Consider the following 23591-nt stretch of genomic DNA (forward strand, 5'->3'; position numbering starts at 1 on the left):
GTTTTATCTTTTAATATTATAAATATATTAGTTATTTAGTTAAATAGAAATATACATAAATAGGTAGGTAGATAGTTATAGAGAACCTTAAGAAATACAAATATATTATAAATATACATAGTAATATAAAAACACTATAAATATGACTATATTTATATATATATATATTTACATTAATTTATGTAGCTTTATTCAAAATGCATTTATTATTTTGTCTAAATCATTAATAATAATATATTTGTTTATATCATGTAATACATAAAAGTGAATAAATCACATGAGATCGGTTCCATTGTGTTCGTCTTTACTTGAATGTTCACAACTAAAACACAACAATATAATTCTTTTAAAATATTGCCAATACACATTTTAGGCAGGGAAATTCTTCTAAGCATTTTGAGGATGTTCACCTCCAGTGCTTTTAACATTAGTTGTGGCAACAGTACAGAGGGCAGATATCTTCATTATTAAACGTATTCAAAAACTGACATTGTCCCCCTACTGACATAAACTCTGTAAACTTTATTTCTTCTTTTCAGGACCACTGCTAAATATTCAGCGGTAAAGTGCTGCAGCGAAAATGAAAACATTATTCAATATCCCCCACGATAATAACAAAGCAAAGACTAACTGTATTTAACCATCATGTTTTCATGAATCTATATACAAATGGGATTACTGTTACAAGAGCAAAAGATGACGTTAAAGGTGATCTACTGTGCATCACTAAATCAGAAACAGGATCTGATGAATTTAGGAGGCTCCTTACTTTCAACAGGTGACTTAAAATTATAACGACCAATAGGATTGGGTTGCACAATTGACATCACAATGGCAAAAGTCACTATTTTTGTCGTCTCATACAGCGCATCACATCATGCAAGGGGCTTAAAAATAAATGCATTTCTTCTTAATGTTATTACTTGTGCAACGTATTGATTGTGATCTTGCAGAACAAGAATAAAAATTTTACTTTTTTCCAAAAGAGAAAATACGAACAATGTAGCTCAGAATTACAAAGAGAACAAAGAACGCTCTCAGCTTTTAGGCACAATGGTAAATGTGGCAAACGCTAAAAATCCTCACCCCAAACCCTTCAAAATGAACCAACAATAGGTAACCAAAAGGCATAATATTGCAAGTCGTTGAATTAAAATGTCAAGATTCAATTCAGCATGAAAGCATTAAAAATATAACTCTGCAGCAAGTTTTATGTACCAACAACAATAAAATCCAGTTTTCCTTTATCTTAAATAAATGTGCCGGCCTCGTTCTCCATCTTGTGTCTGTCTTTAAAAGTCACTAAAGTCAAATTTTTATACAACAGCTGGTCCAAGCAGAACTGTTTAGGTTACAATGAGCAGCATAACAAAAGCGCTGACTGTTAACGTCTATGAAAAAGTGAATAAAACAAATAAACAAACAAGCTGACAAACATAAAAGACGTTTAAATATAAACACAATCATTCTTCACTGTAGACGGATGCTGCTAAAAGCCACAAAAGTGGACTAACACAAGAACGAACTCAGTTTCAATCTCGACTTTTTTTCACAAACGAGCACTGCTCCGATCGACGGTTTTTGCTTTTTTAAGTTTGCCTTTGCTGAAGGACTGAATGGAGCTGAGAAGGGCACCCCGGCCCACGCCGTTGGCACTGGGGGGTGTGAGGGATGGCGGGCTGGAGTCGAACCCTGGAGGTGGAGGTGGTGGAGCAGGTGGAGCAGCAGGAGGAGGAAGAGGAGGTGCTGGAGGTGCTCCTGCGTTATTCAGAGGAAACAGGTTGCATTTTAAAAAACATACATTGTTTACATACCTATAATTCTCTATTGTATATAAACAGGAAGATGCAAAACGCAAAAGTGCCAGTTATAATGATACACTTACCACATGTGAAAACTTTTAAAGCCAACACGAAATAGTATTTGTTGCACGTTATACTTTCGTAACAGAAAGTGGAACAAAATACTAAATTTTTTTATTTGCGAATTGATAAGAACGTAAACTAATGAATCATGCAAAATTATATCAAGAATGCATTTAACAAATGAAATATGGTCAGTTTCCAATTCATGTTGGCTTTAAAGTAGCTTGATGCTGATACAACGTGCATTTACTGACCAATCGCCTTTAGGGAAATAAGTGATGGATAGCATAACTCGTGCCTTTTTAACCAATCAGTGAAATGTAACTATTAGGGCTGCACGATATTGAAGACGAATTCAATATGCAATAACTTTCTACATGGTGCGATATGCGCTGCGATATTTGTAAAATCACTTTTTTATTAATTATATTTCTTTTAATCATTTTATATTACATTCAATAATTAAAATTTTTTTTACACTGAAAATTATATAACAACATAAAAAAGCATCACTATCTTTGTCTCATAACTTTTTGAAGTATTAAAATCTTTAAGTTACTGCAAAACATTGCTATATGTATATTGCGGTATGCGCACTTGCGATACTCCCGCGGATTCAATATATCGTGCAGCACTAGTAACTATTGTTTACATGTTTCAAATGTCATCTCCACCATAAGTGCACTTGTTTTCTTTATCCAAAATTTGAATGACTATTATCACATCAGTTACCGAAATATACATACATACATACATAAAATAACCATCACAATCCACAACATCCCGATCAAATTGCCACGATAGTGTCTAAAGATAACCTACAAGTCCAGAATGAATTTTTTATTTTTCACCAGAACAGACGATTGCAGATTGTGAAGTTTTAAAGTTGCATAACCCTTCTCGGTAGACTAAAACCACCTCATTTGCATGCCTTAATCTGTCTTGGAGAAATCATTGCGTACTACTGAGAAAGGGTAAGTTGCAACTTTATGGTGGTAATAGATTATTATTATTATTGAATTACTTTACCCCACACATGTTCAAAATGGTGCATGCTCTAGTTTTGAAGACAGCATAAGAAAGATAGAGAGAAAGACAGAGAGAGAGAGAGAGAAAGAGTGAGACACAAATTACTTATCACATTAGTATGAGAAGACACATCGTATTGAAAATGATGATCATGATCTGGTAAGATGAATGCAGATTGCAACCAATTTCGAGAGGAATGGCTAACCCAAAGATTAATTTCGGAGATAAGAAAGATTAAAAATGATTGATTAAGTTATGAGTTATGACTGATCAGTAATTGAAAGGCAGGAAATAAAGTGGTGGTGTGAACACATTATACAAGACAGTATGAGTTACAATCTAAGACATTTTACCACATCATACAACAAATATAAAATACAGACCTGTATGTAATGTGGATTAACTATTAAAGACAAAGATATTTGATGTTGAAGTATGGATAGATGGATTTATAAATGAGATATACCTGATCCAGGTTGTGGGGTGGGTGAGGACGGGCAGGTGGGAGGAGAGCTCGCCCCAGAACCTGCTAAAAACAGTTTAGATTATGAATGCAAAATGTACAATGTCTAACGTCAAAGGTTCTTAGACAGTGACTAAGCAAAATATCTGTGCTAGATAAAAGTAATAAATGTCCTAAAACTGCCACAAAAGTCATTGCAGCACGAAATCACGATGACAGGTCAATCCCAGGTCTCTATAATATCAATCTGAAAAATATTTGTTACCATGGAGCTAGGCGATATTAGCACACCATTTACCCATAATCGTTAAATGACAGGTCAATCCCAGGTCTGTGTAATCGGCACACTTTTCAGTTTATTATGGGCTAGAGAAAGTTAGCTAACATTTACCTAACATTAGCTAGCTATCTACCTGCAATCCTGCAGCAAAAGGTCAATCTAGGAGATCAGTTACCATAAAAACAACAATTTACACTGCGCTAATCCTTGCAGGCTAGCAGCTAGGTAATATTAGCAAACCGTTTACCCATAATCGTTAAATGACAGGTCAATCCCGGGTCTCTGTAATCGGCACACTTTTCAGTTTATTGTGGCCTAGAGAAAGTTAGCTAACATTTACCTAACGTTAGCTAGCTACCTACCAAAAATCCTGCAGCAAAAGGTCAATCTAAGAGATTAGTTACCATGAAAACAATTTACACAGCGCTAAGCCTTGCAGGCTAGCAGCTAGGTAAATTAGCACAACATTTCCCATAATCGTTAAATGACAGGTCAATCCCTGGTCTCTGTAATCGCCACACTATTCAGCCTATTGCAAGCTAGCGAAGGTTAGCTAACATTTACCTAACGTTAGCTAGCTATCAACCTGCAATCCTGCAGCAAAAGGTTGCAATTTACCCTACTACGCAAAGCCGTGCAGGATAACAGCTAGGTAATATTAGCACACCGTTTACTCAAAATCGTTAAATTACAGGTCAATCTCTAGTGTCCGTAATCGGCACACTGTTTAGGTTATTGTGAGCTAGCAAAAGTTAGCTAACATTCAGCCTATTGCGAGCTAGCGAAGGTTAGCTAACATTTACCTAACGTTAGCTAGCTATCAACCTGCAATCCTGCAGCAAAAGGTCAATCTAAGAGATCGGTTACCATGGAAACAACAATTTACACAGCGCTAAGCCTTGCAGGCTAGCAGCTAGGTAATATTAGCACACCATTTACCTAATGTTAGCTAGCTATCTACCTGCAATCCTGCAGCAAAAGGTCAATCTAACAGATCGGTTACCATGGAAACAACAATTTACACCGCGTTAAAGGAATAGTCTACTCATTTTCAATATTAAACTATGTTATAACCTTAACTAAGAATTGTTGATACATCCCTCTATCATCTGTGTGCGTGCACGTAAGCGCTGTAGCGCGTTGCGACGCTTCGATAGCATTTAGCTTAGCCCCATTCATTCAATGGTACCATTTAGAGATAAAGTTAGAAGTGACCAAACACATCAACGTTTTTCCTAGTAGTTATACGAGCAAGTTTGGTGGTACAAAATAAAACGTAGCGCTTTTCTAAGCGGATTTAAAAGAGGAACTATATTTTATGGTGTAATAGCACTTTTGTGAGTACTTCGACTCGGCGCAGTAACACCCTCCCTCTCCCATTATGAGAGGGAGAAGGGGAGCGGACTTTTCAGGCGAGTCGAAGTACTCCCAAAAGTGCTATTACGCCATAAAATATAGTTCCTCTTTTAAATCCGCTTAGAAAAGTGCTACGTTTTATTTTGTACCACCAAACTTGCTCGTATAACTACTCGTCTTAAATAGGAAAAACGTTGATGTGTTTGGTCACTTCTAACTTTATCTCTAAATGGTACCATTGAATGAATGGGGCTAAGCTAAATGCTATCGAAGCGTCGCAGCGCGCTCCAGCGCTTACGTGCCACACAGATGATAGAGGGATGTATCAACAATTCTTAGTTAAGGTAATAACATATTTTAATATTGAAAATGAGTAGACTATTCCTTTAAGTCTTGCAGGCTACTAGCTGGGTAATTTTAACACATCATTTACCCATCATTGTTAAATTTAAATGTAGTGTAATCAGCACACTATTTAGTATATTATGAGCTACCAAAGGTTAGCTACCATTTACCTAACGTTAGCTAGCTACCTACCAACCAAAAATCCTGCAGCAAAAGGTCAATCTAAGAGATCAGTTACCATGGAAACAGCAATTTACACTGCGCTAAGCCTTGCAGGCTAGCAGCTAGGTATTATCGGCACACTATTCAGTTTATTGTGAGCCGGCTAACATTTAACTAATTTTGTAACTAGGTAATATTAGAACTCCAGGTCTATCCTGGTGTCAATCCCAGGTCTAGCTAACTAAAATCCTACGGCAAAAGGTCAATCTAAGAAATCAGTTATAATGGAAACGACAATTTGCGCTGAGCTTTGGCAGGCTAACGGGGGAGAGCTAGGTAATGTTAGCTAGTTGCTTACCCACAATCCTGAAGCACCAGGGAAATAATGAAAACTGTGTTTATCATGGAAATAGTTATTAAGATAATCACGAAGCAGTGAGTTTTTGTAGGATAGTGAAGGCTGGCTAGTAAACATTAGCTATGTTGGCTAGTTAGACTTTCTAATATAAAAACGCATTAAACCAGCAAAATTTGAACTATTATTTTATCATCTTTGAAACAAACGTTGCAATTCACCTGTGGTGATCATTTTAGTTTGTGAATGCTAAAATGATACATAACATACCAGAGTTATTATTGTATTTCACAGAGAGATCCTCTTCATTTTCGTAAGTCGACTGCCTGGATTTCTGGAACCAAAATAGCCGTGTTGGTTTCAAAATAAAACACAACCGTCACATTTATGGTAAAGAGGTCAAATTCGTTCACCTTTCTGGCCAATATCTTTCTTTTCCTCTTCTCTTCCTCAGATCCGTGGTGTGACTGCGCTCGCGACAACCTCTTGTGCTGGTGGATCTGAAACAAGCAAAGTTTCAGTAACGTTATTGAACAGAGACTTCTAGGAATAGTTGAATTACTGCGATTTTAACATATTCTGACTCAGTCGTCATCAGGGGGAGGTGGAAAATATTGCATTCCTTTACACCAAAGTCACTAAATCAGCTTTACTTATTTGCACTTGAGAGAGACTTTAGTGTAGTTTTTGAAGACATAGATAAACTGGCCGTCCTCTGTTCCTCCACAAGACGTTTCTCTAAGCACTCTTTAGATGATTTCAGGGCCTCCTTTAATTTTGAACTGATCTGCAAAATAAATAAGGGTTAAAAAAGTTAGTTTCATCTAAGTTGGTAGTTATTTTTAACCACTTCATCTCAAAGTTTGTTGTCTTTTACCTTAAACTGAGGTTTCTCCATGTTAAACAGCAACACGTCGTTGAACAACCTATTATGACGAAAGTTAAACTGAGCAACAGTTTCTTCATAATATTGAAAATCAGAAAAAATAAAAAAAGTAAAACTAATTGTGAACAATGACAACATTAACGTTTACTTCTTTAAAGTTAATTTCAGAAATTATCAAATTTAGACTTTTAAAGATTCACTCCTGAAGGCCTGACAGGAAGAACTCACTGGGTTTGTAGTAGTTGGGAAACGGTTGGCATTCCCGTTTTGCAAGCTTCCGTGGACAAGATGGATTGAAGTACAGAGACTACAGTGTAAATAAAATAATCACATATTTAATTCCGAAGTGCTTCTTTCAAACACCCTGTTGGTTGGGATCCAAGTGAGCATTTTATAAAAGTAAGCATTTTGAAAACACAGGTACTGACCTACAGAGGAGAACGGAGCGGGAGGATACTGATCCACGGGAACAGCGTCCGGTGGGCGTCCATACGTCATTTCATAAAGCAAGTGTCCGAACGAATAAACATCAATGCTTTCCGTTGTCTAATATAGAATATAACAGAAGTTTGATCAAATACAATTTTGGGTTGGTGTAAGTTATGTATTATTAACTCTTTCCCCGCCAGCGTTTAAAAAAAGTTGCCAGCCAGCACCAGCATTTTTTATGATTTTTCACAAAAGTTTAATGCCTTCCAGAAAATGTTCTTATTTAAATATATAAACATACAAATCTATCAAATGAAAGAACAGACCGTCTGTTTCAATCTATCTTCATTTCTTCTGTTTTATCACCCGCAAATATGGGTAGGTTTCTTCAAAAATACAGAATTTTGAGCAAAAAGCTGAGATAATTGCGTTTTTGTGAAGCACTTTGTTAGAGATCAGATTTAGAGCGATGATCAAAACATACACCGAGTTTCACTGTTTTTGGATCAGTAAACGCTTCAGTGTTTTATAAGTTGGGTAAGAGCGCCACCTAGTGGATAATAATGAAAATATGGATTGCCGTAAAAACTCGTCATTGGCAGAGAAGCATTTTTTCTTAATTAATGAGATAACTCATAAATGGCGGGGAAAGGGTGGGTTAATGCTTAAAGGGACATTCTACTTTAAAAAAAAAATATGCTAATTTTCCAGCTCCCCTAGAGTTAAACATTTGATTTTTACTGTTTGTAATCCATTCCATCCATGTACTTTTAGCATAGCTTAGCATAATCCATTGAATCTGATTAGACCATTAGCATCACGCTAAAAAAATAATCAAAGAGTTTGGATATTTTCCTATTTAAAACTTGACTCTTCTGTAGTCAAGACCGACAGAAAATTAAAAGTTACGATTTTCTAGGCAGATATGTCTAGGAACTATACTCTCATTCTGGCGTAATAATCAAGGACTTTACTGCTGTAACATGGCTGCAGCAGGCGTAGTGATATTACGCACTGCCCGAAAATAGTCCCCTGCTTTAGAAAGTTACTAAGGTGGACTTGAAAATCACAACTTTTAATTTTCTGTCGGTCTTAGTACACGATGTAACTACAGAAGAGTCAAGTTTTAAATAGGGAACATATCAAAACTCTTTGGTTATTTTTGAGTGTGATGCTAATGGTTCAATTAGATTCAATGGATTATGCTAAGCTATGCTAAAAGTGATACCGCCAGACCCGGAGATCAGCTGAATGGTTTCCAAAATGGTAAAAATCTAATGTTTAACTCTAGGGAAGCTGGAAAATGAGCCTATTTTTTTTTTTAAGTTGAATGTCACTTTAATAACTGAAAGGTGCAGTGTGTAAATTTTAGGAGGATTTATTGACAGAAATGCATTATACTATACATAACTATACATAAAAAAAAACTATATTAGAATGAGACGTTTTTATCTACATACACCACCGGTCCCCTTACGTTGAAGTCACCATTATGTTTCTACAGTAGCTCTATAGAGCGAAATTCGTCCATACGATGTCTCAGACGATGACAGTTAGTTTGTCTTGTGGCAGCTACCGTAGCTTCTCTATGCATTTCGAAAGGAAGGGGTGAGCAATGGACTAAGCAATTGGTTGTGATTCGCAATCTTACCGCTAGATTCTGCTAAAATTTACACACAGTGCCTTTAATTAAATGTATTTAGTAAAAATATAGTAAAGGGAGCTTACATTAATTTTCCTGAATTGTGTGAAATATGGTCTATAATATGACGGCAGTCCCAGTAATGAATTCTCGATATCCAAGAGTTTGCATGTGTTATCTTCTATTAGAACATTAGATGCATGGAGATGTCCGTATGGGAAACCCTTATCATGAAGAAATTTCAGTGCCTGTGACAACAAATGACAAAACAAAAATTAGATTTGCAATTACAGGTAATATAAGGTGATTGCATTGTAGGAAAAGTAATAAATTGGGAATTAAACTTTAAGAAAAATTATGCAAAACAAGTATAGAAAGAGATTTGAAGTATTAAAGGATTAGTCCATTTTCTTAAAAGAAAAATCCAGATAATTTACTCACCACCATGTCATCCAAAATGTTGATGTCTTTCTTTGTTCAGTCGAGAAGAAATTATGTTTTTTGGAGAAAACATTGCAGAATTTTTCTAATTTTGATGGACTTTAATGGAACCCAGCATTTAATGCTTAACTCAACACTTAACAGTTTTTTTCAACGGAGTTTCAAAGGACTATAAACAATCCCAAACGAGGCATAAGGGCCTTATCTAGCGAAACGATATAACAATAACAAATATACACTTTTAAAGCACAACTTCTCGTCGTGTAGATCCGGTCGTGATGCGCCAGCTGACCCCACTACGTCACCGCAATACGTCATGACGTCAAGAGGTCACAGAGGACGAACGCGAAACTCCGCCCCAGTGTTTACAAGCGTCTTGAAAGAGTACCGTTCTTACGTTGTTGTATGTCAACTGATACTAATTAATGTCTTTGTGGCAGTTTATTGTTTAAAATGGTCCGCAAATGTGTGTTTTATATATGTAACACGTGACCTCCCTACGTCACTACGCATTTACGTTAGGTCGCGCTGGACCGGACCCAGACGAAAAGTTGTGGTCTAAAAGTATATATTTTCCATTTCTCTTGTCAAAAACGACAATCGCTTCGCTAGACAAGACCCCCATGCCTCGCCCGGGACTGCTTATAGTCCCCTGAAACTCCGTTGAAAAAAACTGTTAAGTGTTGAGCCAAGTATCAAATGTTGGGCTCCACCAAAGTCCATCAAAATTAGAAAAACTCTGCAATGTTTTCCTCAAAAAGCACAATTTCTTCTGGACTGAACAAAGAAAGACATCAACATCCCGGATGACATGGTGGTGAGCAAATTATCTGGATTTTTCTTTTAAGAAAAGGGAATATTCCTTTAAGCTGAAACAGCCTTGCGCAATAAACTGAAAATGTAGTATGAATACAGCGCTGTATCAAAACAGACCTCCAGAATCTGTCTCCCATATGTTTGGATTTGTTGCAGCTCCAAACCCTGGATCTTTTTGGGATTGCAGTACTTCTTCAGAAAGGGTTCTTTTGGCTTCACCTTACAAATTAAAAAACATAATAATAATAAAAAATAAACAAACATATAACAAAATAAAAAATAAATAACACGTTAACAGTATACATTAGAGTAACAGAAAACATTTAATGTTTTTTTAACGACTAAAAACTACAACAAAAGATATGTTTTATGAATCCCTTTGACGTATTTACACTATAGTAAAGAGATGTGAAAAATAGCAACTAACCTGGCAGATGTGATCCCTAAGAGTTCCTTTCTCGTTGAAAACCCGAATTATCAGTGCAGACGATTCGCTTGCGGTGGCGAAACTGATCGTAGAGATGTTTGGATGCTATACAACGATAACAAAAAACAGCTGCAGTAAGAAACATACAAACTCCAAATAAACTATTTTATTTTCAGTTTCTGAAGAAAACGTAAATCGAGTGCCGCAGGGATGATGTATTTTTGTAAGCGAATATAGTAGATTTCGTTGTGTATATTACTGATCATACATTATATTAATATAATACTACGCCTATTGTTTCTACACAAGGTTATGATGACACCCGGTTAAACTTTAGTTTTCTCAGTTGACTTTTTAATTTCATTTTCTCAGCTAACTTTGGTTTCATAATTAAAAGAGCCCAGGTGCGATCCTGCCACGATTATTATGAGAAACAAGGCCGATAAATAAGAGTACGTCATTTTAGATTAGAGAAGTCGTCCAGCTGTATTTTGCTATATTAACAAAAAGGTATCTGCGCAAGCTAGGCCAAGGCCATGAGAACCAATAAGCAGAATACGTCATTTTAGATATGAGGAAGGATTCAGCTGCACTTCTGCTACATCAAACAAATTAATTAAAAAAATGTATTGTGGCAGGCCGAGATCAATGAGAAAAGTGTACGTCATCTCAGATAAAAAGTGTTTGATCTTACTGTTTAAAAATGGAGTCAGATTTTGGGAGGGCAGATAGTCTTTGAGCATCTCTTTGAGGGGTTTGATAAGGGGAGAAGCTAAGGCTTTTTGCCACTACATGAACCCGTTAGTTAGCGGGACACTGGTTCCCTAGAAAAAATTATTAACTTTTCCCATAGACCTTTGGATTATCGCAAAAAATAAGCCACAAACTAAAGTTAAATTAGTAAATGTGTTGACTAAAAATACAAAAAGCCAAATTTTGACTTCAAAATTCATAAAAGTTGCGTTTACCTGTAAAAAAGGAGTATGTTTTTTTTCAAATTTTGTTTAACAAAGAGCTTATTTTTTGCGAACATCCAAAAGTCTATGGGAAAAAAATAATAGGCTTTTTAGCGAGGGGACCAGTGTCCCGCTAACTTCCGGGTTGGCCTAAAAAAATACGTCATCCCTGTGGCACTCTATGGGGCTTGCAACGCTTAAAGGCAGGGCGCATGATCTCTGAAAGCCAATGTTGACATTTGAAATCACCGAAACAAACTCGCCCCTACCCCAATAGAATCAGGGGTGTATTCCAGAAAGCAGGGTTAACTTACCATCAGATTAACCCTGAACTTTGGGTTGATCAACCCCAAACTTGCTTACTCTGGGTATGTTGGTTCCAAAACACAGTTTAAGAGTTAGTTCAATCAACCCGCTGAAAGTAACCCAGAGTTAATGCGCACTCACGGTAACAACATAAAGGCATTGTCAATGGATCACAGATTTCACGAGTCACCATGGAAACATCAGAGAACTTTAAAGTTTTTAAATGAGAAATAGCATTATAAACCAATACTTTCTGTCAAAATCAACGTTTTATAACGTTATATAAGTGCGTGATTACAAAACATAAAATTAATTAATTAATACGAACATATTTTACCCCATTTAAGTCCAATATTATATGTGTCTCAACGAAAATACACATAATATTATTTAACAATTATTTAAAAGCCTGTAAAAATAATCATAGATTTTATATATGATTTTAAATATATTAATTATATCTAATTAGATATAATTTGACATATATAAGATTATCTTTTCTCTTACAAAAATGAACAATGGCTTTACTACAGTTAAAACAAAAAAACATGGTTACAGTAAAACCATGGTAAGGTTTTCAAAAACCATAGTTAAAACCATGGTAAGTGTAGTAAAACCATAGTTTTACTGAATCAATGCACAGAAAAACTTTACAACTTTACACCAATAAAACCATGGTTAATTTTTGTAAGGGTTGTGGCATATAAAGTGCATAAATCTGTCATAAGGCTTATTTACAGTTTTTTTTTTTTTTTTAGATATGATTGTATTGTGTATGCATAAAATGCACTATGATTATATTCACTACTTGTACTACTTGTACTTATTTCAATGACCCTGTTTAGTTTTTGGACTTTCCATTGTATGACACTGTATCGCCATCTTTTTTAACATTTACTTATCGGATAAATGCACCCTCTTTTAATTGTAAAGCTTACATTCCTTACAGATTTTCAATAATTTTGTGTAATGCTTTTCAGTTCACTACACTAAAAATGATCATTCATTTGAATTGGACGATTAGGATCTGCTGTGACAGAAGTGGAGAATAGAAATGTTACATTAGTGTCAACATGTTTTAATATATCCTGTATCATCTAATATAACCAAATATCTCAATTTCCCTTTGGCTCAAAAATGATAGCTCAGGAAAGCACAAAAGGCCCATTTTAAAGAAAAAAAGGTGATTTTAGAAAAATACCAACTATAGATCAAATGTAGAGAGGGGGCTACAGATCTGAAGTGCATGTTTAAGAAATAAATATGATACTATGTAATATATATTTATAATTTTATTTCATTGTGTACATGATCTAACTAATAATAGAAAATCTCTGACCACTATGCCATGTCTGTGATTCAATAGTGATTCACCTAATGAAGTCTGTGCTTCACCTGTGTCACTATGCGGGTCAGTGTTAAATCATGCCTGTGCTTCATCTGTGTCACTATGTGGGTCAGTGTTAAATCGTGCCTGTGCTTCATGGGTGTCATTCTGTGGGTCAGTGTCTGTGCTTCACCTGTGTCATTCTGTGGGTCAGTGTTAAATCATGCCTGTGCTTTATGGGTGTCATTCTGTGGGTCAGGTTAGATGCACATGCCTATCAGAGACTGCAGGCAGGGGTAACTTCTGTCCCTCAGTAATTATTATTTTGATAGGCTAGGCATCATGTGTTTCTATTTGTTACTGTAACATTGGCACATTGTCACTTAAGTAAAATATGTTAAGATTTCTGGCTCAATATTGACAATGTATTTGCACACACAATTTATTAGAACTTTAGATTCATCTCAAATTATCTAGTAAGTGAAAGACTTGTTAACATTAATTAACTTATGGAAATGTGTTTCATACATCTACTGATATTGGAGATATATTAATGATGAACATAATTAAATGTATAGTATTTAGTCCGAACACAAATATGAATAATTTTTTATCAATAATGGACATAATTAAATTTATAGTAATTAGTCCAATCACAAATATCAAACCATGTTATTACAAAAAATGTTTCTTTAAAGAAAATATCGTAAATGTTTTAAGACAGAAATAAATATTCGCGACTGTAAATGTAATAAAATAAATGCTTTAATATTGTAATATTATGCAAAATATATGCTTCCACGCCCGCTGCACGCTCATCATAAGTACACGCTTGCGCAGACATCCTCCGGAGCCTCGTTTCATTAACTAAAATGAACTTACCCTGCAACATAACCTGCTCCGGAGTAGTTTATCTTCAGAGAGTCAGTTGCTATGGTTACTTACATAACCAGAAAGTTACCTCCGTTTTTGGAACCGAATTCAGAGGTTATCTGCTTACTTACTCCTAAACATACCCGGGTAAGTCACATAACCTGCTTTCTGGAATACACCCCTGGACCTTCTTTTGATAGACCCACACATACGCAACCTAGGCAATGATATTAATAGTAGACACGCCCCTTACTGCTGATTGGCTACAAGTATGTTTTGGTACTCGGCCCTACTCCCTAGGTGTGTATTTGAGATCACCCGGCCCTGCGCAGACCGATCGGCGAGGTTTGCCGCATGCAGTCAATGGAGGAACTGAAGACGGGGCCGTCAAGCCGGACATCTGCTGCTTGCCGTAGTGACGTGTGCACCGTGTTTCCCTTTTTTAAATCGCGAATGAAGTGAATTAGATGGTGAATTTGATAAAAACAAGCCTTTTAATAAAAAGTTGCAACCAGAAACATTTTATATTGAATATTTTAATTGCTGCTTATACTGTATGCCCGAAAATAACAAGAAACGAGCTTATATTATTAAAATACCAACAGAGTTTGTTTTTATTTTATTACACGACACAATATAACATATGTATGCATATTAACAATATAACATATGTTATATTGTGTCGTTATAAAAACATGAATTTATAATGTTTATTAGTGGAACTGAAGGTGGATTAAACTTGAAACGCTGTTGTCCGCTCTGGAGAGGCTGCACGGGCTGAGCTAGCCGGCTACTTTTGAAACGCTTTCGCTGTACTTTAAAACCATATGACACAGTCACGTGCCTGCAGCGCCAGCTCAAGTCGGACAAAATTACTAACTGGCATGCACTGCTTCAAGTCAGCCGGCGATCGATCTGCGCAGCGCCGCATGAAGTCAAACACACCTAAAGTGTTTCTTGAAAATAGTGTACCCCGCCTTTAACTCACCGCTGTGATGCTAGGGCGCTACAGTATGATTGCTAATGTGTTTTGAATGTTTTTTCTACATTTCTATGTGTCATGATCCTTTCACGACACCTTTGTATGTCTTTTTACTTGTTTCTTGTCCCAGGATCATTGCAGCCCTTATTGTTGTCTTGTTTTTGTATGAAAAGGTGGGTTGCCGGTGTCTTGTGTGCCATGTGCTCTCCTGTCTTAAGCCTTAACCCCGCCCCCCTGTTAATTATTCATGATTCGTTTGCGCCCTTCACCTGTGTGTCCTCGTTTCCTAGTTTAGTTCTCCCCAATTTAATGCCATTGTGTCTGCTTCTTGTTGTGTGTCTTTTGACGCCATAATGTCTTGCCCTGTTATGTCTACATTTTAATTATTGTCATTGTTTTTCCCTCTCAAGAGTCTTTTTTGGTTAAGAGCTGTCTGCAACTGGATTCTGTCTCTTCCCCACACATGACAGCTATGTACTTTATATTATTCAAAGTCAAAATACCACGCCTCCCAAGTCTCTATAATTTATACAGTAGATTAATAATTTGGAAACACAGACTCTTTGTGAGATCTGTTGAATATTACAGGACAATTGATAAAGTCAAAGCAGAAAACCAGGCAAGCAGGAAATACAAGCACGGCGCATGACAATCTCATACAAACCATCCAAACATTCGGGTCTGCACACAAAGACAGGGTCTGTTCATCCGCCATCCGCAACATCTAAATCAGCAGACTGTCTGTCTGCTGTCTGTAACATATTGCCATTTTGGATAAATGTGTGTTTAATGTGACCAAGAACATTTACAGTGATTTTTAAATGCTATGTTTTTATCTTTATCATCAATGTTCAGCTTCATAACAAAATATGAGGTTATTCATGCCCTACAGCTATATTTCTGCCTGATTTTGCTTGGTTTTTGACTTTGACTGTTTTGCCTTAATACTAAACACCCCAAATCCATCGCAAATTGACCAAGAGGGGACAATATAACGTTCAATAAAGTGTTGCATGGGGCGCTTGACAACCTGTACGCATGCGCAATGACCTTGAAAAATATGTTTTATAGCGCATTTTAAACAAAAGTTATGGTACAGTTAATGTGACGTTTAATTGTTGATCAGAAATATGTTGTGATTATGGAAATATCTGACTTTAGTCTTGCATGACAGAAATAACGGCTCGGAGGTGTTGCAAACATGGCCGCCAACTGGGGCGACTTTCGTAAAGGGATTTTATGATTGTGATCGTCAGTTTTCCTCTTGAAAATTCTTTTTTACGTTTTCTTCAGAAAACACAAGTCTGGCCAATCATAACAGAGGTCAGCGTCTTAAAGGCACAGTACACATTTTAAAATAAAGATTTACTAATGCTAAAGGTATAAACAAAAGTTTATGGGCCAAAAAAGACTTACAGACAAACTAGAAAGTAGCTTCATTGCCGACTGGAGATCTTTGTCCGATAAGAATTTATCTGGACCCAAATCAACCTAGAATTTAAGAAATGCATTACTGCAAGTAACACGGTCACAAAATTTCACCTTCTTTTACAAACATGTGGCATACTATAGAATAAAATACAGTATTGTTTCTACAAACAAAGCATGGTCTACATTAAGGGTTATATAATAATGGTGCGGTTTCCCAGACATGGCTTATTCTAGTTGCATGTTTGAGCTGGCTTAATTTAAAAACATCTTGCACTGACATATCTTAACATACACTCACCTAAAGGATTATTAGGAACACCATACTAATACTGTGTTTTACCCCCTTTTGCCTTCAGAACTGCCTTAATTCTACATGGCATTGATTCAACAAGGTGCTGAAAGCATTCTTTAGAAATGTTGGCCCATATTGATAGGATAGCATCTTGCAGTTGATGGAGATTTGTGGGATTCACATCCAGGGCACGAAGCTCCCATTCCACCACATCCTAAAAATGCCCTATTGGGTTGAGATCTGGTGACTGTGGGGGCAGTGAACTCATTGTCATGTCCAAGAAACCAATTTCCCAGCCATCAGAGGATGGGTACATGGTGGCCATAAAGGGATGGACATGGTCAGAAACACTGCTCAGGTAGGCTGTGGCATTTAAACGATGCCCAATTGGCACTAAGGGGCCTAAAGTGTGTCAAGAAAACATCCCCCACACCATTACACCACCACCACCAGCCTGCACAGCGGTAACAAGGCATGATGGATCCATGTTCTCATTCTGTTTACGCCAAATTCTGACTGTACCATCTGAATGTCTCAACAGAAATTGAGACTCATCAGACCAGGCAACATTTTTCCAGTCATCAACTGTCCAATTTTGGGGGGCTTGTGTAAATTGTTGCCTCTTTTTTTATTTGTAGTGGAGGAGTGGTACCCGGTGGGGTCTTCTGCTGTTCAGCCCATCCGCCTCAAGGTTGTGCATGTTGTGGCTTCACAAATGCTTTGCTGCATACCTCGAATGTAACGAGTGGTTATTTCAGTCAAAGTTGGTCTTCTATCAGCTTGAATCGGTCGGCTCATTCTCCTCTGACCTATAGTATCAACAAGGCATTTTCGCCCACAGGACTGCCGCATACTGGATGTTTTCCCCTTTTCACACCATTCTTTGTGAACCCTAGAAATGGTTGTGCGTGAAAATCCCAGTAACTGAGCAGATTGTGAAATACTCAGACCGGCCCGTCTGGCCACGCTCAAAATAGCTTAAATCACCTTTCTTTCCCATTCTGACATTCAGTTTGGAGTTCAGGAGATCTGTCTTGACCAGGACCACACCCCTAAATGCATTGAAGCAACTGCCATGTGATTGGTTGATTAAATAACTGCATTAATGAGAAATTGAACAGGTGTTCCTAATAATCCATTAGATGAGTGTATAGTGACATTGTTTTGCCTCAAGATGCAAATCAGTATTCTTTTTGTAAGGTATGTTTGTAAAAACTACTTAAATGTCCTAATATAATTAAGACCTAGTCCTGGATTAATCTAAAACCTGTCTGGGAAACCGTACCAATGAGAATTAAACCTGTTGAGGTCAAAGTACAAGATTATCTCAAACCAAGAAAATTTTATGCATATCGCAAAAAATGAAACTCACCCAACTTAAAACTTGTTTGTCTTTGGGCTGATCTTTGTCTTTGACTAAGAAGTACCTCTTTCGTAACCTCCAGCCTACAAAACACAAACATCAACCGATTACATCTTAATTTGTGACTGTAAATGATAAATCTTATGAGAGATTGAAGTTTTTTTTTTTAGTGCATCTTAAGGGTAAAACTAAATAAATATTTCCCACGAGTCATGAACACACACATCTGCAGCGTCTGACACCAGGATCTGAAAATAAACTGTGTCATCATCACCACAAGCAAATCAATATAACTTAGATCATTAACTTTATAGCTGTTCTGTCATTTAAAGCTAATCTTTATAGCTTTTGGTATGCGTCTAATAGTCTGATTCCTTGGAAATAAATCTGCAATAAATAAATTGATTTGTGAAATTGATTATTAGCAATAATATCTATCATGAGCCCAACGAATGTTGGTTTAATTTCAGCCTTAAATGGTGCTCAACTAGTGACGTATTACATGGACCAATCAGAGGAGTTACTGTTACCATAGTAACAGTAAGACTAGCAAGAGAGTCCACTGATGCAAGTCAGCTTTACTCACCGATGTCTTTTAAAGGCTCGACAACCTCCCATTTTGGGTCGGATCTAAAGAACATTGACACCTGTTGTAAAGCTATTTCTGAAAAAAAGTAAAGAAGGGATTTAAAAAATAATTCATAAAGCTCTTTTTAGAGAATGCACAACTTATTATACACAATAACAAGTGCATTATACCTGTGTAGTTTGCCGAGTAATTGGGGTCGAGAAACTTCTTGACCATCTCACAGCTGGACAGGACGTGATGACGTGTGATGTAGTTCAGATAAGCCTGAAGACCTTTCTGACGTTCGGCTATAAACTCTCGGTCCATGTTTCCTATCAGCTTCTTAGGAGGAAGTGGCAGGTTCAGACCACAGATCAGTAAAAACAAAGGGTGGGGCATGGGAGAGCCAAACTGGAGTTATTTTTTGACAGACGGGAAGGGTAAAGTTAAAAGCCCTTTCTGATGAGTCAGCAAAAGAGAAGGGCCATTTGCGACGTCAAAGCATTGCTTTTAAATCAGAACATTGATGAAAGACGTTTATGGGAAAAAGCGTTTGTCAAGGGATTGAGCGAACGCTGCACTCACCAGTAAACTGTTATTCAGCATATCAAAGTCACTGTATCTTCTGATGACCTGAAAATCAAGACGTCAAATCAATTTAAAAACCTTCCATTAACAGAGAGAGACAGACAGACAGACAGACAGACAGACAGACAGACAGACAGACAGACAGACAGACACTGTAGGTAGGTAGATAATGTAGTGAAGATACTGCAGATAGATAGATAGATAGATAGACATACATACAGATAAAGAGACAGACAGACAGATAAACAGACAGATAGACAGACAGAAAGAAAGATAAACAAACTGACAGACAGATCGGACAGACAAGTAGGTAGATAGACAGGGTCACAAAGTAAGATGTGATACTGGATCAACATTTTTTGTCGGTCCTGGATCAACGTTTTAAACAAAGATACCCCAACTTACCCTTAACTCAAACCTAACCATTTTTAACCCCCAATTAGCATAATTAGTATCCCAACCCTAAACCTAAATCAAACATACACCCCAATACTGCAATCTGATTGGTTAAAGCGACACCATGTAATTTTTCAACCTTCATAATAAATTTTCAAGACCCTTATGATAGTACATTGACTTTAAATGGGTTGAATGACATGTCTACCATAGCCTGACGGGGTCTTAGGGGAAAACTTAGGGTTTCTGGTAGTAACCAGAGCACAAAAAAAACTACAAAATTCGACTGCTTTACGGCATACGTCACTTCCTCCACACAATTTTTTTTAACGTGAATTTTGCTGGAGGCTACTTAAGGAATGTAGAGAGCAACTTCTATTATGTGACTGTGGCACCGTGTTAGTGTCATGTACCTATGACACGGGCGACGCAATTTTTTATATAAACTCACGATCTTGATTCATACATAAATGCGATCTTCTTTATAAATGACGGCGATTATCTTGCATATAGTTCCCTGTATTCAGATGCTGCATTCACGTGTTCATGTTTTTACCTTTCTTTTACTGTCTGTATTTACATTACAATCCAGGATGCTATAGCAGTCAAACTTGCTCAAACTCACACAGTGTAAAACCAAACCCTATTCATTCACCAATCAGATCCGAGCGTTTCTCTCTTCTCTCTTCCTCATTTGCTGCGTTCCGCTGTCACTCGCGTGACGTATTACAAAGCGGCGCCGGCAGACCTAAACGCATCGGTTTACTTGGATTTGGAGCGACAATTTTCACACATAAGAGCGGAAATACGAGCGCCATTGCGGAAAATCTTGGTGGCGAGGGAGAGAGAGACGATGCAACAATATGTGTTTAGAAAAAGGCAAGGAATTACTTCTGGTCGTCTCTCAATTGGAAGGCTGCAGCCTCCGGAGGTCAAATATGCAGGCTGCATACGTCATCAAGCCTGGTTTTTTAAGGTAAACTGAGCATTACATTCGCAAGTCATAAGCATACTGCAAAAATTTACGATTACCTAGGTATAATAGTCAACTTTATAATTGTTAATATTCTGAAATAAGACAGTCTTGATGACGTATGCAGCTTAGAAATAAGACATCCGGAGGCTGTAACCTTCAGATTGAGAAATGGCTTCTGCCACGACGAGTTCCTCATCAGAAAGTTGTAACATGACTGCGTTTCTCCCTGATGCCTCAAAATGTTCATCATTTAGCGTTTTAAAGGTTTAGTTTTTAGTTTAGTTTTAAGGTTGGCCAGTTCTTTTCCTTTGCGACAGTGCTGCGGCGCTTGTGGCCTCTAGTGGCGCTAGGCGTGAAAAATACATGTCTTACAATGGTGTTGATCCAGGAACACATCCTACTTGGTGAAATCACATTCACCATATAGGTTGACGGACAGACAGACTGACACACAGAAAGGTAGAGACATACAGAAGCAATGTATGAAATCAAGATTGCGTTAGGGCTGTCACAATGATTTAAATAATCGTTTCATCCGATTGTTTGACATCATTGCGATGATTTCAGATCACCGCGATGATTGCACATCTCTCTAATAAACACAAGGAGGAGCTGCAGCACCTGTATTAACGAGACCGTATCAGATGGCACTCCTTAACTGACAGTGTAACGCGAATCATTGCAAAGCCATTCAATACCGTATAAAAAACTTTGATAAGCAGTAGGAACTGCCAGGTAAAACATACATTTCCAAAACTATTGGCTACTATTTAAGGCCTGTTCTGGTATAGTCAGTTTATTTTGAATGCATTCTTATTTTAAGTTATTTTTCAGACACTTTATTGTGTTTTTTTCTTATGAACAATTTTAAATTTTTGAAAGATATATTTATTAAATAATTACTTTTAAATATGTGTTATGTGTATTCATATTTACTGCCAGGTAAACCTTGCAAAATATTTAATTTTTAATAATCATAACAATGTGTGAAAATTATTTTATGAAAAGAGAACTAAATGTCAAAGCAATAAAACAGACAATTAATCGTCATTACCGCCAAAGCCCTAAACAGGCAAAATAATCGTCATAATCAGCACAATTTATTAGCCAATTAACCGCCAGCCAAATTTCAATAATCGTGACAGCCCTAGATTGCGTAGCTAAAACATATTTTCCAGTTTTACTTACCGTCCAACTGTTATCTGTGGAAACTCCCCTTTGTACACGAATGATGTATTCCTGTCAACAGAAGAATCAAAAAGTCCTGTTTACAAAACCTCTACCATCATCAAACTTGACCAGTTAGACCACCGAAAACCAGTCTGAAGGCCAGCCAACACCAGTACTCCACATTAAGCCTTTTTTTATCCATGAACAAAATGCATTTCTTTGCTATACTAATAATAATGATAAAGAACAGAGTTTATAATTGGAATTCATTTCATTCACGAAAGAATAAAACCATAATCAAGCTCATTTCGGTTGTTCCATTACAAAATACTGTCTAGCAATCATGGATTTACACATTTTGTGGGTTTCACAGGAAAATTGTGTAAAACCAGGAAGTCCAAAGACTTGCAGTGTACAAGTTACACATCTGAAACTCATCTGCCCCCTCACAATGACCCCATCATTATGTTACTCATACACTTTAATGTTTGACTCTCCTTGAAAATGTCACCTGACACTTTCCTAACACTTAAACATAGGGTTAATGCTTTTATTGCCGTCACAGTTTCCATCATGCATGACTATTTCAGTGGAAATCTATTATATGACTGATTATTTCCGTTTACCATTTCATGTCTTCACATGCATTTACATTCTTTCAGGATGCAAAATAGATGAATATACTGTATGGCAATAAAACATATCTACAGGTTGTTAATGTAGACTGAGAGAGAGACAAGAGACTGAAGAGCTGAATAGTGATTACATAGCAGTTTCATTTTCAGGGTAATGAAAAGTGAATAGATGACAAATGAGGAGGGGAAGCGATGGGCTTTCATGTGGCTTTGCTTTCACAACACGAGTAAATTTCTTGCAGCAGTAATACAAAGAATCGTTTTTCATATACACGCATGAAGCCACAAGATCAGTTTAAAGGTGGTTTATGTGTCACATGAGATTTATCTTTATATAAAGCGTCATAAACGTTTAAATGTTATTTGTAAGCGCGTATATCACGTCATTAAAAAATTATGAATATTCAAAAGACTTTACGAGTAAAAAGAATTTTATAATGCTGACACATTTCATGATTTCTTCATTCAAGCATGTTTGTTTACATTGACAGTAAGTTACGGTTAAAATAAAATTGTATTTCCAGTCTGTTGGCTATTAACATTAAACTGTAAATGTCAAAAAATGTCATCTTATACTTGATAATGATATATTTTAAAATATACTTAAACATAATCGATTAACAATTAACAACATTTATATCAACAACAGAAAGCGTAAAAATGGATTTTAAACACTATTAGTATTAACTTTGATATTCACGTTGTCGTCATTAACTGTTTATATGTTTCCTATATTAGCTGGTTTACGGATCCAGAACCGTCTATATACGACACCCCCCGGGTCTCAGCCTGGATATAAACAACCGATCAAAGCTTCTCCGGTGGTTCCGTTTACCGTGTGCGACTGTAAACTCTGCGTGGTCTCGATCACGGCGATCAGCGGAACGGTGTCGTCCAGCGGCGGCTTCCTGCCGGACAGCGGCGGCGTCTGTTGCTCCATGAACGCCATCCCAAAGGAAAACAACACGGAACAGCTTCAATTCCACTGCGCTGGGTTCGGTGTAACCGAGAGCCCGCCCCGGTCGGTAAAGGGACGTGACGGTTAAACACTTCACTTCCACTGCGCTTCTCCACTGCGTGACAACGTGGGAAAGCGAATCACAAGGCGTGTTTGATTCTATGGAGTGCTGCGCAGACCGACTAGAGTATGACGTAGAAGTACCGCGAGAGCGATGCTTTCCTATACCTCTCGCGGTACTTTGATGTTATACGCTGATTAGACTGCGCAGAGC

The 23591-nt window shown here is 37.0% G+C and overlaps 1 protein-coding gene across 4 annotated transcripts; it reads right to left on the reverse strand.

The window, feature by feature from the left end:
- Positions 1 to 287: 287 nt before the first annotated feature.
- On the reverse strand, positions 288 to 23456 carry pxk (PX domain containing serine/threonine kinase). Of its 4 annotated transcripts, none has more exons than XM_073862282.1 (19): positions 23195 to 23456; positions 21743 to 21793; positions 19180 to 19227; positions 18786 to 18969; positions 18613 to 18690; positions 18036 to 18109; positions 16357 to 16431; positions 10497 to 10601; positions 10187 to 10288; positions 8899 to 9060; positions 7170 to 7287; positions 6970 to 7048; positions 6733 to 6781; positions 6565 to 6642; positions 6269 to 6355; positions 6126 to 6189; positions 3361 to 3420; positions 2895 to 2920; positions 288 to 1758 (listed from the first exon to the last, which is right to left on the reverse strand). In XM_073862282.1, exons 1-19 carry the CDS (start codon positions 23306 to 23308, stop codon positions 1510 to 1512), a joined length of 1803 nt encoding a protein of 600 aa, XP_073718383.1. In that variant the 5' UTR covers positions 23309 to 23456; the 3' UTR covers positions 288 to 1509. The 4 variants fall into 4 exon arrangements, with proteins under 4 accessions (XP_073718383.1, XP_073718382.1, XP_055073554.2 ...); XM_073862281.1 differs by having other exon boundaries at positions 3361 to 3423; XM_055217579.2 differs by lacking the exon at positions 2895 to 2920 and having other exon boundaries at positions 23195 to 23455.
- Between the last annotated feature and the right edge of the window lie 135 nt (positions 23457 to 23591).

The sequence above is a fragment of the Misgurnus anguillicaudatus genome, chromosome 23 (genome assembly GCF_027580225.2).
Source record: "Misgurnus anguillicaudatus chromosome 23, ASM2758022v2, whole genome shotgun sequence".
Taxonomy (NCBI): domain Eukaryota; kingdom Metazoa; phylum Chordata; class Actinopteri; order Cypriniformes; family Cobitidae; genus Misgurnus; species Misgurnus anguillicaudatus.